Source organism: Mustela nivalis (genome assembly GCF_964662115.1).
Source record: "Mustela nivalis genome assembly, chromosome: 10".
NCBI lineage: Eukaryota > Metazoa > Chordata > Mammalia > Carnivora > Mustelidae > Mustela > Mustela nivalis.
In genome coordinates this window covers 41556628-41572224 of record NC_139029.1, presented here as the reverse complement: position 1 = coordinate 41572224, position 15597 = coordinate 41556628, and the positions used below count along the sequence as shown (strand labels likewise).

Genomic DNA, 15597 nt, shown 5'->3' with positions numbered 1-15597 from the left:
GGAAAGCCGAAGCTCAAAGAGGTTAGCTCAGAGGTCACACAGCTAGTGGTGGGGGACGCTTTGGACTATCAGCACCCAAGTTCCCACTCCTGCTAGAAGTGTACCGAGGCATGGCTCGAGCAGGCCCCAGCCAAGGCAAGGGAGATCAGCAGGGTTGCCCAAGGGAACCCACGGTAGACACCTCTAGTTAATCACAAAACCCTGAATCCTGACCTCAGAACCCTCATGAACCCCACATCCAGACATCCTCTCGCCGTCGATTGCCATTGGCGGACAAATGAAATCTAGTTAGCATCTTTGGCAGCTGCAGTAGGGTTGTCCTTCCATACACCCCCCACCCCCACCCATTTCTCTTCAGAGCACGAAACCTGGCTTGCCACTGCCAACACTGGCAGCTCTTCTCCCACGACAGGCCAGCAGAACCAGCGGGCTTTACCTTTGGCAATTTTCAGCCAACGACTAGCAAGAGATGGTAAGCAGACCCCCACTCCATGCCCTCACCATCAGGCGGAGTAACTTGGAGGTATGCCTTCCTTGTCTCCTCGAACTCCTCGGCAGGAGAAAGTTCCATTTGCACCTCATGGGAATGTGCCTAATCACATGCCTATTACGGGGTCCTTCGCTTCCCTGTCCCACTCCCCTCACTCCCCAGCTGGTATTTCCAGGGATCACTCCCAATTAAACCTATTCCCAGTCTGGTCTTATGGTCTGATTATAGAAGTCCCCAAGTGCCCCCTTCATTTGGCCGAATCCTTTCATTCTATGCATGAGGGAATTGCGGCTCAGAAAAGGGGAGCAACTTGCCTATACCAGCACCAGTGGCAGGGCCTTCTCTCTTGGCTGAGGGTTTGGCCCTTCCCAGGGCAGCTCCCTCTGGAGGGTTGCTCTGGCATCAATCCATCCTACCCCCACCTCGGCGGCTCCAGCGGTTCATATCCCAGTGCAAAACAGAAGGCCAGTCCCAGGGTAGACAAGCCCTAGGCATCAGGGGCAAGCTGCCCAGTGACCTTCCCAGGAGGTCCCACACTCGAAGTCCCGAGATGGACACCTTGCCTCCCTTGGTCTTCCAACCAGTCCCTGGAGCTCCCAGAGCCTTGGTCCCCTCAGCCCTGGGATGAGGCTTCCCTCCTGCAGGGCAGGAAGCCAAGGTTATTCAGGTGAGTGACCTGCCTGTTCCTCCTCCATCATGGGCACTGTCCCCCAAAAGACAAAAAGGCACATGGCCACTTTTTAAAAGAAAATAATTTAAAATTATGCTTGTTTTATAATTTTAGTGGAAAATGCATATTCTGGCCTCATAGATTACCTATTAAATTGACTAGAACAATAAGAAAATGATTCCTGTTTTAACTAGAATGTTAATTCTGGATATTTTTGCCTGGACGTTCATGCAGCTGAGGGTCCTGAGAGCCCCTGGTCTCACCACAGATGTGGAGGAAAAAGCAGGTCCAACCCCTGCCTCCCACTCCCTACTGTGTGAGCTAGGGGCAGTTTCGTCCTGTCTGACCACAAGCTCTTTGTCTATAATGTGGGCATGAGGATTCCAGCCTTGGAGTGTGCTGTCGGAGGCCAGAGGGCGGAGTGAGGAAGGGCCATGCAGGAACCTGGGAGGGGACTGCCCACGGGGAAGGTGTGGCCAGGCCAGGCCTCAGTCCTCCCTCCGCCAGGCTGCCCCTGGCAACCAGGCCAGAACCTGTGCTGAGTTCTCTGCATAGGGCCCCAGGGCCAGGATCCTAGAGCTGGGAGCAGGAGGCCCGAGACATGAACAAAATCTTCCCCCAGGTAAGAACGACTTTAAAATGCTCCCCGACCTGGGGAGGCCAACCCTGGAATAAAGAGTGGGCTTAAGTGAAGAGGGGAGCAGCTGAGGTGGCCCAGGTCTCCCTTGCTCTGAAGGCTCCCTCCCAGGTTGTAGGGGACCCCACATGTGAACCAGCCGCACAGTTCCGGTGGCGAGCGCTGGAAGGGGGACAGAGGAGCCAGGTGCACAGGAGACCAGGGGAGGGATCAGTCAGCATTATGGGAAGGGGCCTTAAAGAAAGCCCCTCCATGGATGAGCCTGAGCAGGTCTGAAGGATGAGTGTTGGCCAAGTGGACAGTGGAGAGAAGGGCACTGTGGGCAGAGGGCAGTGTGGAATCACGAGGCGGGCGTGATGGGCTTGAAGTGCTCAGCACGCTGGCATTCCCAGGATTCCACACAAGGCTCTCCCTGACCCTTCTGAAAACCCCTTCTGGCTGGCTCCCAGAGGCTGGCCCTTGGCCCACCTAAGCCCTGCCCTCACTCTGTTCTCTTGGGCAGGGAGACAGCGATGACAATGCTGCTGGAACCAAAGCCCTCCCCCGAGGGGAAGGTAAAGGACCGAGCTCCCCAGTGGGCTCCCTTGAGGCTGGGCCGCTGCTTCAGAAGCATGAACAGAACTCCCCAAGTCCCCCACTGTCCCTCAGACCTCTGCCCCCATGCTGACGTCATGTCTTCCACTCCCAGCTTCCTGGCCACAGGGCTGATAGTCACCTGTTTAAGAGGGCTGTTCTTTCTCTCTATGCCTTGAGCGCCTGTGTGTGCTGCCTATCACACACCCCGCCTACATACTGTTTCCATGATGACTGAAAGAACTCTGCAGCCAATTCCCTGACTCTGTGGGTGACATGAACTGTTCTCTGTACTTCTGAGGGATAAAGTAGACAGGATCACACACTAAGTTAGCTCCTACAGTGTGCCACTAACTCACCATGCACCAAGGACAGGTTGCTTTGCCTTTATGCATAAAGGAAGAAACACACATTTATTGAGCACCTACTGTATGCCCCGTCTTGGCCCACATTTGTCAATGAGGAAACAGAAACCAGAGGTAGGTAGTAATAATAACAGCTCTAAAGGATCGGCAACCCCCCCAACCCCCCAGCCCACCCTAGTCTGTGCTTGGCAGTGTATGGCCTCTTGTAGTACCTAGGACACCTCTGAGAAGGAGGCCTGCTTGGGGACAATAACAGATGAGGAAGCTGAGGCTAAGGGACTTTGGGGAGCTTGGCCAAACTGGGATCGCACACAGCTGGGAGGTGGGGAGAGGCGGATGGAGTTCAAATTCAAGTTGGGATTCCTCTTGTGGCAAAGCATCGTGCCTTCATTCTTCCAGCAGGGCTCCCACTGGGCGTGGTTGTGGAGCAAACGGCCTCTTTCTCCCATATGTCCAGGAAGGGCTGGTGTGGAAGGGCTCTGAGCCCTGCAGAGTGGTGCCTTTGTGGGGCCCGGCGCCAGTGCTGCCAGTCCTATCTCAGGTCCCTCCCGGGATCCCTCCGCCCAGGCCTGTGCTGCACAAATATTTGAGAAGCAGCTGCTTGAATCCCCGGGCTCCACGCTGTCTCCCTGGTTACCTGAGTTGGCGCTGTGTTCGCTGATGACGTCTAGGGAGCCACAGAACAGCCCTGCAGGGGTGGTGGGTTTCAGCTCAGTTCCCCGCTCATTCAGCGCCAGGCCTTCCCTCCTACACGCTCTCCCTGGAATGCCTTCCCCTGCCCACCCCCACGCCCACCCCCTCAACCCTGCCTGTGCAAATCCCACCCTTGCTTATCTTACCCCTCCTTCCTGCACCCATGGCCCCTTGCTCACACTTTGTTGACACTTTAGCACCCTGGACCAGAGCTTCGGGAGTCCAGGTACAGGTCTGCCTAGCACAGGCAAGCGGTGTAGGAAGCTCTGGACAGGGAAGTGAATCAGAGGGAAGGGCCTCGAACTCACCTGAACTGGGTGCCTTCCCGTGTCTCCCGGATGTCTGGGTCAGAGTGGTCACAAAACACTCACTGGGTGCCCAGTCTCGCGACTGGACCCTGGGGACACACAGATGCCGAGACCTGGCCTGCCCCTTTCTCTGAGATACCTGCAGACAGCAGTGGCGCCCACACTCTCCCTTTCCCCACCCATGCCTTGTCCTCCTGAGTGCAACAGCAAGCTCCCAAGGTTAGGTAAGGACCGCACTGTGACGATCCTCTGTCCTCTGCACAGCAGGATGCTCGTAGGTCCTCAATAAAGCTTTCTTTCATGATTTTCGCAAGCAGGCAAAAATTAAAGGTACAAGGTAAGTTAAAGGGGCGGATGTCTCCTCTCATTGTTATTTCCACGGTGCTTACGTAAATAGCCAGGCACATAGTAAACACTCAATGAACACTAAGAGTAGCTAAAACCTTTAGAGCACTGACTGTGTGCCGAGCACTGTTCTAACTGGTTACTGGCTTAGCTTAGTCCTCTCAACAAGCCTAAGGGAGATATCATGAACCACCCCCCATCTGCATGAGGAAACAGGCATAGAGAAGTCAAGTGACTTCTCGGTGGGGTCCAGCTGGGAGTCCAGCCAGCATCCTGGCTGGCTCCAGAATGGATGGTCACTTGGCGTTGACTCAAGTCCCAGCTCTGCATGAGGTGATCTGGACCTTTTCTTCTCTGAGCCTCAGTTTCCTCATCTATAAAATAAAGGTTTTGAAAAATAGAAGTAATTGCTATGAAAGGCCTGCTTTATTTTTTCCGCAGGCAGAGGCTCACTAAAACAGGTGTCTGTTTCTCCTGACCTCCTGAGGAGAAGTCCTCGAGGGAGGACAGCGGGGCGAGGGCCATGATGCAGAGACCTGGATGCCCACCTCAACTGCTGCTCACCAGCCACTGGCCTGGGCAAGGGACGGGTGCTTGGTGGAAGTGGGCCCACAGGCAGAACCGGGCGCATCATGGAAGTCTCAGGAGCCCCATCCTCCAGGGAGTCCTTCCTGCTCCCAGCCCCGAAGGCGAGGAGGTGCACCTGTAGGGCTGGGCAAGGGGGATCCACCACTGGTTTTCCCACCCCACACGCAGGCTGCGGCCCCCTCTGCGGCTCACGCCAGGGCGCCTGCCTCTCAGCCTTCTTGCTGCTCCTGCTGGTCACTCTCGCTGCCCTCATCGCCCTGGTCTCCATCCTGGGATTCCCACCACACACACCAGGTCAGCGTGGTCCAGAGTGGGTGGGCTGGGCTTGCTCAGAGGGGATGGGGAGCCCATGAGGAACCCTAATGCTGTGAGTTTCTGCCATGAGATGCATACGGGACTCTGAGCTGCTATTTGCCCATCTGTATAAGGAGTTACTGAGCAGACTCCGCTCTGATGTCTCCTTCCTCAAACAGCCTGACCTGACCCCCAGGCTGGGCCTTGTGCCTCGGCCCCCATGGCTCCCACACCTCCTGTGGGGTGCCGTGCATCTGTGTGTCTGCCTCCACCAGAGGACAGGGACATATTTTGTCCATCCCTGCAGCCCTGCCTCATGGAGCTGATAGTTTGGAGAGTAATGGACATTAATCAAAGAAACCCATTAAGGCAGGGTTAGCGGGGGCTCTGCAAGTCTGGATCCAGGGCCTCTGACCCAGGCTAGGAGTCAGGTGGGCAGCTTGGAAAGGGAAAGGGAGCTGAAGGGCCATGAAGAAAAGGAGGGCAATGGTTAGCGGAGAGGGAGGCAGGAAAAGCCTCCCGGGCGCAGGGAATGCCAGATGCAGAATCCTGAGGGTGGGAAGAAAGGTGAGGAGAAGAAGACACAGGAGGCCGGGGGGCTCCAAGGGCCAGAGCAGTGGACAGGGCGGGTGCCCTGTGCTGGGGAGGGGTCACCGTCCAGAGTGCCATGGGCAGAGACTCCAGCTGGGGGTGGGCTGTCATTTCTGAGAGATGGCTCTGTAGCCAGGTTAGGGGGGTACAAAGGGACATGTGGGGACAAGGGGTAAAATACACAGTACTCTACCCACCCCCCCCGGGCAAGAACATGGGCACTGAGTAGAAGTGCACACGTGAGGAGTTGCCCTCACGCGCCATGTGTACCTGCACATGTGTCTGTGTGTCAGTGTATGTGCACGTCTATCTGTGGGCATGTGTGTATGCATGTACCTGTCTGAGAGTGTGTGTCTGTGTGCACGTGTGTGAACGTCTGTGTGTATGCACACGTGTCAGTGTGTGTATGCATGTGCCACAGTGGGAATTCTCTGAGACTCAGTCCCTCTCCCGCTGGCTGAGGCTGCCCTGGGAGGTGAGAGGCAGGTGTTGGGTGCCCAAACACACATGCACAGACCGAGCCCCCGTCTCCAGGCGGCACGCACGTGTATACACGCCCACGCACAGCCGTGGGGCCGGGGTGACCTCCCGCCATCACTTTCTCTCCTTTAATTCTTCAGAGCAGCCCTGGGTGGGCTCCCCCCGCACCTCCCCATGGGAAGGAAGGGAAGACTCTCAGCTGCCCAGCGTTCCTGGACACTGGGGGGCTGGCCCCAGCCTCAGGGAGGAGCGGGGACAGCGGGCTTGAACTGTCAGCCGTGTGACTGGGCCTTGCACCTTCTTGAGCCTGGGTTTTCTCATCTATAAAACGGGGCTAAGGATGACACCTCCCAGAACTATTTGAGGAAACAAGAGACTACAACTATCAAAGTGCTCTACAGTCCGTAGTTGTGCCCAGATGTCAGGGATTGTGGCATAAAGGTCCCCAGCCAGCCCAAGAGATTGTTTCTGACAGCCTGACCCAGCACCTGGAGCTCCACCATTAAAACCACTTCACTGACTACAGCCCCGTTCTCAGGAGCTTCTGTGAGGCCAACAATCAGCTCTCAGTAAAGGAGAGAACCATGAGTTACCCTGCACATTCTGTGTTCTAGGGTTGGTCACACAAAAGCTTCTATGTAATCTCCCCAGCAGTCCTACAGGGTGTGTGCTCTCGTCCCCACCGTACAAAAAAGGAATGTGAGGCTCAGAGAGGTCAAGTCATCTGCCCAAGGTCTCACAGCCGGGAAATGGCAGAGTGGGAGCTTCAACCTCACCTCTGTCACCACCCAGCCCAGCATCCTCCTGGCAACCCCAGCCCCTCGGGACAGCTCAGTGTGGGGCTGAGTCGGGGGAACTTGTGATGCCCTTGTGCATACCACTCTTGCCCCTCTGGGGTCTCCCCCTGCCAACTCAGAGGCCCAGACCTGTGTAACGCTGACGAACAGGACGGGCTTCTTGTGCCATGACCGGAGGAGCTGCATCCCCGCCAGCAGGGTCTGTGATGGCGTCCGCACCTGCGCCCACGGCGAGGATGAGGACGAGACCATGTGCCGTGAGTACCTGCACAGTCTTGCCATGCCCCAAATGGACCTCTCCAGGTTCAGGGTTGTCCCCCATGCCAGTTCTCCTTGACCTGGGGGCCCCTGTGCCTGGTAGCGGAGTCTCTGCATTTATTTCCTGAACAGACGATGAATGAATGAATGACAAGTGAATGAATGAATGAGTGACAAGTAAATGAATGAATGAATGAATGAATGAATGCATGAATGAATGGGTTCCAGACCTTAGAGACCTGACAGGACCCAGGAGAGGAAAGCCATGGCTACATGGACTAGGCAGTTCCCATGTAGGAAGGAGAGAGTCTGGGGGGTTGGAGCATGTGTGGTGGGAAGTGGATGGGGGAAGTCACTGCATCAAGGACCTTTTAGACTAGAAGAGATGTTAAAGTTCATCTCGTCCATGTCAGAGCTCATGCCCAAATCCTCTCACACACCCAACAGAGGCCACCTAGGCTCTGCTTGCATACTCCAGCGATGGGGGGCTCACTATAGCCCGAGGCAGCTGCTCCCCTCCCTCGTCACACGGTTTCCATGGGAATGTCTCCCTTGGACTGAATTTAGAGCTGTCCCCTGTAGCATCCTTGATTGGTCCCAACTCTCTTCCCTCATCTGAACCACATTTGAATTCACCTCCCATGATGGGGGCACTGCATGGATTTGAAGATTGCTTTCTTGCCCACTATGGGGTTCCCCCTCCCAGAGCCACACTCCACACTCCTACAGTCATCCTCCCTAAGGCTGGTTTTCTCCACTCCACCGGCATACCACAGAACACATACCAGCTGCCCTTGTCCCCCTCCTCGGTCTGGCTCCAGAAGCATCCATCACACTCCTGGCCAGCCCTGGCTAGTCCAAAGGACAAAGGCTTTTCCCCTCCCAAAGGCCTCTCGCCATGTAGCCTGAGTTCATGTGCATTTTTGGTAGCCCCTTCACACCACCGCCTAACACAGAACCCACCTTCAAGGAAAGTGCTCTGACTCCCTCTCTCACAAAGTTTGTGAAGCCACGTCCTCTGCGTTCTGGTCCCCAAGCGCAAGACTTCACATTTGTTCTTGTTTCGTTCCTGTTGGGAGGAGGTTTCCTGGAGGTGAAGGAACTTGAGCCTGCCCTTGACAGTGGAGTGGTTTTGTAGAGGTGTCCGAAAAGACACTTCTGGAGGAAGGAATAGTGCAAGCAGTGGTGTGAAGTGGGCGTGCCCCGGAGTTAAGCCAGGAATGAACGAGGGAAATGCTGCTCTCTGGGCATCTTATGCCGAGGGGGAGGGAAAGAATCCTCCTCTCCCCTTGATTTGACGTCCTCCCCAGGAAACCTTTTCCTGTGCCCTTCTCCCTGTGAGCCCAGGTTTGAGGGGGTGGCCAGGACAGACCACCTCCAGAGAGACGTCTGGAGGCCAGATGTGAAGCTCTCCCTGCTTCATCTGTCCCCCTGCAGGGGATATGCCCCAGAGCCTCCCCAGCTTCCTCGTGGCCCGCTGTGGAGACCCGTCTTTCTGGATCTACTCAGACCAAAAGTGTGATGGGACCAACAACTGTGGGGACTGCTCAGATGAACTGAGCCCAGGTAGGGGTCTGGGCACAGGCTTGACTGGGGCAGCAGGCTAGACAGTGGCCAAAGGGCAGAGTTTGACCAGAGAATCTCAAAGGTTCCCTTGCCTCCCCTTCTTGCATAGTGTGAAGAAGTTTTCCACCCCTGCTTGAGTGCCTCCAGTGGTGGAGTGCTCACGACCATTCCAAGCTGCTCCTTCTGGAGGCCTGTTCTTCCATGGTGGGGCACCTACCTTCAAGGGCACAGATGAGGAAATCAAGGCCCATAGGGTTATGCAAGGGGCACATACAAGGCCGGACTGGGATTTCAGCATGAGTTTCCCTCCTCTCCTCTGCACCTCTCAATCACCCTGTGAGGAAAGCAGGGCAGGAATCACTGGTCTCAAACTTATATGTAGGAAAACTGAGGCCAGAGCAGAGAAAGGACTTCACAGAAGAAGGGATAGGAAAGGAACAGGGATGTAAACCCAGGTCTCCTGGCTCTAAGTCTGGAGCTCTTTCACTGCCCCGACTTTCTTTTCTATTTCTTCACCATTGTTCAAGCAACAAACGTGTGCCAAGCCCTGGGAAGGGCTGGCTGGGCCTGGTGCCACCTTCCGGTGGGTGATAGTCAAAAGTCAAACCCGTGTCCTACCTGCAGGACTAACATCATGCTGAGGCCAAAAGGCCGTGCTGGGGAACTAGGGAGGGGTACTTCGCGGGGAGGGGTGCAGGTCAGAACCAAGGGAGGCTTTTCAGAAGAGGCAGTATTCAAGCGGCCTTAAGAGAGTGGGGCTCTAGGGAGCCTGGGGTGCCCCGGGCCAAAGGAGCTGCTCTTCTGCTGTGCCCACAGTGACGACGTGCCCACCCTGTGGCCCGGGCTGGTGGCGCTGCCCCTCGACTGTCTTCGGGTACTGTGGCTGCATCCCCAGGAGCCTCTGCCGCGACCACACACAGCACTGCTCCGACTGGTCTGATGAGTACTCCTGTCCTGGACCCTGAGGGGGCCCCCAGGCCGGAGGGGAGGCCGGTTGGAAAGGCACTGATAGGCCTTCACAGGAGCAGCGAATGCAAGAACACAAGGATGGGAAGGAGGCTTCAAGGTCATCTAGGGGATCCGCGCACCATTGTCTCTGAATAAGAGTTGCCTCTCCTTGCTTTCAAGTTGTTTAGCCTCTCCTTGAATGCCTCCAGGAACAGGGGCTCATGACCAAGTCAGATCACTCCTAACCAAGATGAAGGGGATCCACTTTCCTGATTTTAGGCATGTCTCCGGGACCACACAGAACAAATCCGTTCTCTGCCCCAAGAGAGGCTTGCAGCTCCTGATCCTATCACCCCTTAGGAAAAAGATAAAACCAAGCCAAGGAGTTTGGATCTCATAGATGCCACATATATGTGAAGTGGATGCCACTTTCTGCTCCCTTGGGGACCCAGGACAGATATTGCTGGGCTCACGTGCAGCTTATATTTTTCTCCACTCAGTGATCCTAGCAGGCCCCGCTGGCTGATCACGGGAGATGGCACTCAAGGCAGGGTATTGGCTATCCTACCTACCCTTGGAAGCCATCCCGAGGGCTCTGAGCTGAAGAATAGAAGGTCAGGAGAAAGAGCAGCTTGAGGTGCTCCTCACTGCCCTTCTGTCTATCCCATTCTGCACGCTGCCACCTGTAACCAGTTGCCCAACCCAACAACCCAGCTCTCCGGAGGAAGGGATTGCATTTTGGTCCTGGAAGCTGAGTGAATGAGCAGTTTCTCTGATACTTTCCAGTTTCACAACAGCCAGACAGACAAGGATAGGTATCCCTGTTAAACAGATGAGGAAACTGAGGCCTAGAGGAAGAAATGACTTGCTCAGGTCATCCAGCAAAGTCAGTGCCAGAACTGGAACCCAAGCATGGTCTCTGGCGTCCCACCTCTGAAGCCTTTCTGCTCCCAATGGGATTATACCTTGGCCAGGGACAGAATCTCCTTGGGGTACTTTAAAAAGGTAATTTCGTGGGCAGCTGAGTGGGTTGAGCATCTGACTCCTGGTTTCAACTCTGGTTTCAATCTCAGGGTTGAGAGATTGAGTTCTGCGTTGGGCTCTGCGCTGAGTGTAGGTTCTGCTTGGGATTCTCTCTCTCCCTCTGTCCCTACCCCTGCCAAATAAATATTAAATAAATAAATAGGTAAAATAAAAAGATAACAAATTTTTAAAATCTTAAAAAAATAAAAATAAACAATTTGAAGGTCAGAGTGTGATCCACACCTATTCCAAAAGAAAGACTTGCAACTTGGAATCTGACCAACAGAAGAGTTCCTGATGAGGAAGACAGATATATCCTCATTGGAAATTAATAAAATTGGTTTTATAAAGCAGTCTTTGGTGAGTTTTGAATTGAACATGAGCATCTGAGAGACTGTTAAGCTCCAGTCCATTTTCTCACAGAGCAGCCTCCAGGCACCTGCTCTGGGCCAAGGCCATTCCAGGCACCCAGGAGCAGAAAGACCTGATCCCAGCACACGAGGAACCCAAGGTCTCATGGAAGGGACCCCTCATGCATAGGGGATGGGTGGGGCAGCAGGAAAGGCCGGGCTGAGGCCACCAAGGAGGTACCTTTGGGGAATGAGGACACAATCCTGTCCCTGAGCCTGATGGCCTGAGGACCCACTCCTGGGACAAGGTGCCTCAGGGATCCTGGCTGAGGAACAGTCCCCCTTGTCTGAGCTTTCCTCCAACCACAGCCTAAGTGAGGCACTTGGGGCTCGCTGGGGACACTGTCAGTTCTGATGCCTTGGGCTGGCTCTGGAGAGAAGAGTTTCTAGGGGAGAGGGGGAGGGGAAGGGCATTCCCCACTGAGGGGCCAATGTAACTGCAGATCTGGATCTGGGGGTGGGACCGGTATAGCTGAACCCAGGAATGCATAGCAGGTCCGAGTGGCCAAAGCACCATCTGGGGGTAGGAGACAGAAGGAGATGAGGTCAGGAGGTGAACCGGGATGTGATCCTTCAGGGCACAGCCCGTCACACTCCCTCCTAAGGGCAGCGGGTGTCGTCAGGGGTGATAAGCCAGGAAACACCCTGGACCTACAATGACCTTTAATTACACTGTCCAAGAAAGAGATGCCGGCACCTGGACCAAGTGCACACAGGAGGTGGTCAAGAGTTACTTACTGGTGGAACACAGGAGCCTCAGGGAGCAGGGGAGGGGAGGGAACAGGGGGAGGGGGAAGAGTCCAGACCTGAGACTGGTCCTCCCGCCCTGGGGGCGCCTTCTCCAACAGAAAGCCAGTCTCCAGGGGAAGAAAGGGCTTATCTGGTCCCTGGGCAACAAGAAAAGGTCCAGAGGCCCGTTCCAGCCCTCAGAATGCGTTCCCCATGCCATGGTCTAGCTGTTGGAAACAAGGCTGCTGGGAGGGGGCCATGGAAATATGCCCCTGTGTGCTCATGCTGGTCAGCCTCAGTGGTTCGGGCAGTGGGAGCGCACCCAGTTCCCACCAGGAGAACGCATCCTGCCAGTGCCTCAGATGGGCCCTGCAGGGGATGGGCGGCTGGCCCCACTGGCCCTCCTGTCCTGGGCTTCTTCAGTGGCCCTTTTCAGCAAAGTGCCGAGGCACTGGCACCATGGGCTACCCCATCATTTTACCCGCCCCTCCTAACCAAACACACCCACCATCCTTTAGGGGTTAAGAAGCATTGTTTCACAGGACGAGATGCAAGGCTGGGACACACTGGTCCCAGTCCACTTGGTGTGTCTGGAGCAGAGCAGGACCTAAAGCCAGGTTCCCAGGTGCACACAGTTGGTCCCTGCGGAGTGTTTGCTGGGAACCAGGCACTGTGCTCATTAAGAGCTTCACCTCCCATTCTCCTCCCAACAGTGCCCTGAGGGAGCTACTATTTGCACACACACCCAGGGGCCAGCACCTCCATTGGCTGGGGGTGGAGCCAGGCATCTGCCAGCGGCAGTAGTCCGCTGTCCAAAGCTCTGTTTCCGGAGGTCTGGGAAGCTTCTTGTGGTGGTGCTGCCCATGCAGGGCCATGATGGAGCCCAGTGGGAAGCCAACCCGGGGCAGCCCAGGCTGAAGAGTGCAGGAAGGGCACCTGGTGGCCGAGGGAATGTGAATCAGTACCCCTGGGTGAGGAAGAACCTCTGAGGTTGGGTTGCAGGGAGTGAACTTGACTCTGCACGCTACGTGATGCTGGCAGAAATCTTCAGCAGGAGGAACACGTTTGAGTCTTTCCTTCTGAGGAGGGGCTGCAGTAAAGGCTCTCTTCCCAGCCTCAGGAAGAATGATGTCATCAGCAAACTATCCTGCGTTCTTATTGAGAAGAAAGATCCAGAATGTGAATGCTACTTGGAAACCTTAGAGCTTTAAGCAGAAGAAAGAGGATTGCTGAGCACTGTGCCAGGGGCTTTAATGAGTATTAAAAGGAGGTAATTAGTCAGCAATATTGCCAACGTATATGTGCCTTGTCTCGTGTGTGCGTGTGTGTGTGTGTGTGCGTGTGTGTGTGCCTTGTCTCCTGTATCTCATTTTCCCTAATACACACAAGCATCCCAGGCACCGGTCTGGTTAGTCACACTTGACAGAGGCACACCGAGGCGAAGTTGCTTGCTTGAGATCATAGAGCCAGGATCAAACCCGGACAGGTCCAAATCCAGAGGCTGCCACACCCCTTCCTTGATGTCTCGCTCTTTCTCAGCCAGCAGTCTCTGGAAGAGAAAGCTAGAGCTCAGGTCAGGGGGCAGCAGCCTGTAAATGGGAGGTGGCTGGTGCTGGAGTTTGCTCTTTTCCGGTTTATTGGTTCTTCTTTTCAGAAAGAAACAGGTACCACAGCAACCTCCTGAACAATGTTCCATAAATCGGGTCCAGAAAGACACGGAGCCCAGGGCAGCCAGCCAGGCCCTTCCCCCAGTTCACATCAGCAGAGGGGCGGTAGGGACTGAATGCCGAAGCCTGCTTGGGGAACCCAGGCAGCCAGCGTCAATATTTGCCATCTCCCAGCTTCCCTGGCCCTCCTCAGGCTGAGATCAGTACTGTGAGAACAACAGGTTCTTTGCTGTGCAAACACGCAGGGATAGATGAATGGAATTTAAAAAGGCTCAGCCTTCGCCCCAGGGTTTGGACTAGAAATCTGGTCTGGATTAACTCTCTGAGGTCACTGTTTGCTTAGGACTCTCCATTCATCCCTAGACTCACCGAACCTCAGATGTTGGAACCGGGGAGAAACCCATAGCCCAGCCAGGCTTTTGACAAGAGGACACCGGCACCCCTCAAAGTGGCACCGTCTGGTGGTCATCACTGGGATTCTGAGAGCCACCCAGCAACTCTGGGTCAAGGAAGAAAAGATTTCTCTGAATATTCTTTTTTTTTTTTTTTAAAGATTTTATTTATTTATTTGACAGAGAGAAATTACAAGTACACTGAGAGGCAGGCAGAGAGAGAGAGAAGGAAGCAGGCTCCCCGCTGAGCAGAGAGCCCGATGCAGGACTCGATCCCAGGACCCTGAGATCATGACCTGAGCTGAAGGCAGCAGCTTAACCCACTGAGCCACCCAGGCGCCCATCTCTGAATATTCTTTCAAAAAAATAATTTATTAACATATAATTTACATACAGTAAATGCATAGATCTTAAGTATATGTTAAGTTCTTTTTATTTTTTTAAAGATTGTATTTATTTGACAGAGAGAGAGATCACAAGCAGGCAGAGAGAGGGGAAAGCAGGCTCCCCGCTGAGCAGAGAGCCCAATGCAGGCCTTGATCCCAAGACCCTGAGATCATGACCTGAGCTGAAGGCAGACACTTAACAATGGAGCCACTCAGGCACCCCAGTCCAAGAGTTTCTAAAAACAGCTTTATTGAAGTATAAAGACATACAGTAAGTTACACATAGTTTCAGTATATATTTTCATAAGTCTGACATATGTATACACCTAACGAAACTACGACAATTAAGATAGTGAACATAGTCGTCTGCCCTCAAGTGTCCTTGTGCCCCTCTGTAATCCTTCAGCCTGCCCCCTCTCTAGTCCTCCCCCTCACACTCAGGCAGCCAGTGATCTTCCTTCTTCAGTATCATCTGTACATCTTTTTTTTTTTTTTTTAAGATTATTTATTTATTTATTTGACAGAGAGAGTTCACAGTAGACAGAGAGGCAGGCAGAGAGAGAGAGAGAGAAGCAGGCTCCCTGCTGAGCAGAGATCCCGATGCGGGACTCGATCCCAGGATCCTGAGATCATGACCTGAGCCAAAGGCAGCGGCTTAACCCACTGAGCCACCCAGGCGCCCCTCATCTGTACATCTTTAGAATGTTATATGAATAGAATCGTGCATATATAACCTTCTTGTCTGGCTGGCTTCTTTCACTCGGAATAACTATTATGAGACTCACCCATGTGGTAGCATGCCTGACATCCTTTTTACTCTTGTCTAGTATTCCTTGTGTGAATATACCACAATCGGTGCATTCCACGCTGAAGAGACGCACTCTTCACTTACGCATTCATTTGCAAATGGACTTTTGCATTATTCCCAATTTCGGCTATTGCAAATAAAATGGCTACGATCATTTATGTACATATATTTATATGAACATAATATTTTCAATTATCTTGGGGTAATACCTAGGAGTAAAATGGCTGGATGTGATCGGTGTATGTTTACCTTTTTATGAAACTGTTTTCCAAAGTAGTTGTATTGTTTTATATTCCCACACTGCAATATGAGAGTTCTATTGTCCTGTATTCTTGCCAATACTTGCTATGGTCAGTCTTTTTCATTTTAGCTATTTTTTTAAAAATTTTTTTACGTATTTAAGTAATCTCCACCCCCAAGATGGGGCTCAAACTCACGACCCCGAGATCAAGAGTTGTACGCTCCTCCTACAGAGCCAGCCAGTTGCCCCTCATTTTAGCTATTCTAATAGGTATGCGGTAGCATCTCAGTGTGGCTTTACATTGTATTTCCTTAACGAACTGATGTTGAGCACCTTTT

General features: G+C 53.7%; 1 protein-coding gene across 3 annotated transcripts; it reads left to right on the top strand.

Moving 5' to 3' along the window:
• The first annotated feature begins 1650 nt into the window (after positions 1–1650).
• LDLRAD1 (low density lipoprotein receptor class A domain containing 1) lies at positions 1651–10979 on the top strand. Of its 3 annotated transcripts, XM_082688531.1 has the most exons (6): positions 1651–1782; positions 2300–2351; positions 4838–4963; positions 6951–7088; positions 8527–8655; positions 9472–10979. In XM_082688531.1, exons 1-6 carry the CDS (start codon positions 1762–1764, stop codon positions 9618–9620), a joined length of 615 nt encoding a protein of 204 aa, XP_082544657.1. In that variant the 5' UTR covers positions 1651–1761; the 3' UTR covers positions 9621–10979. The 3 variants fall into 3 exon arrangements, with proteins under 3 accessions (XP_082544657.1, XP_082544656.1, XP_082544658.1); XM_082688530.1 differs by lacking the exons at positions 1651–1782; positions 2300–2351 and adding an exon at positions 4526–4719; XM_082688532.1 differs by lacking the exons at positions 1651–1782; positions 2300–2351 and adding an exon at positions 4535–4719 and having other exon boundaries at positions 6982–7088.
• The last annotated feature ends 4618 nt before the right edge of the window (positions 10980–15597 follow it).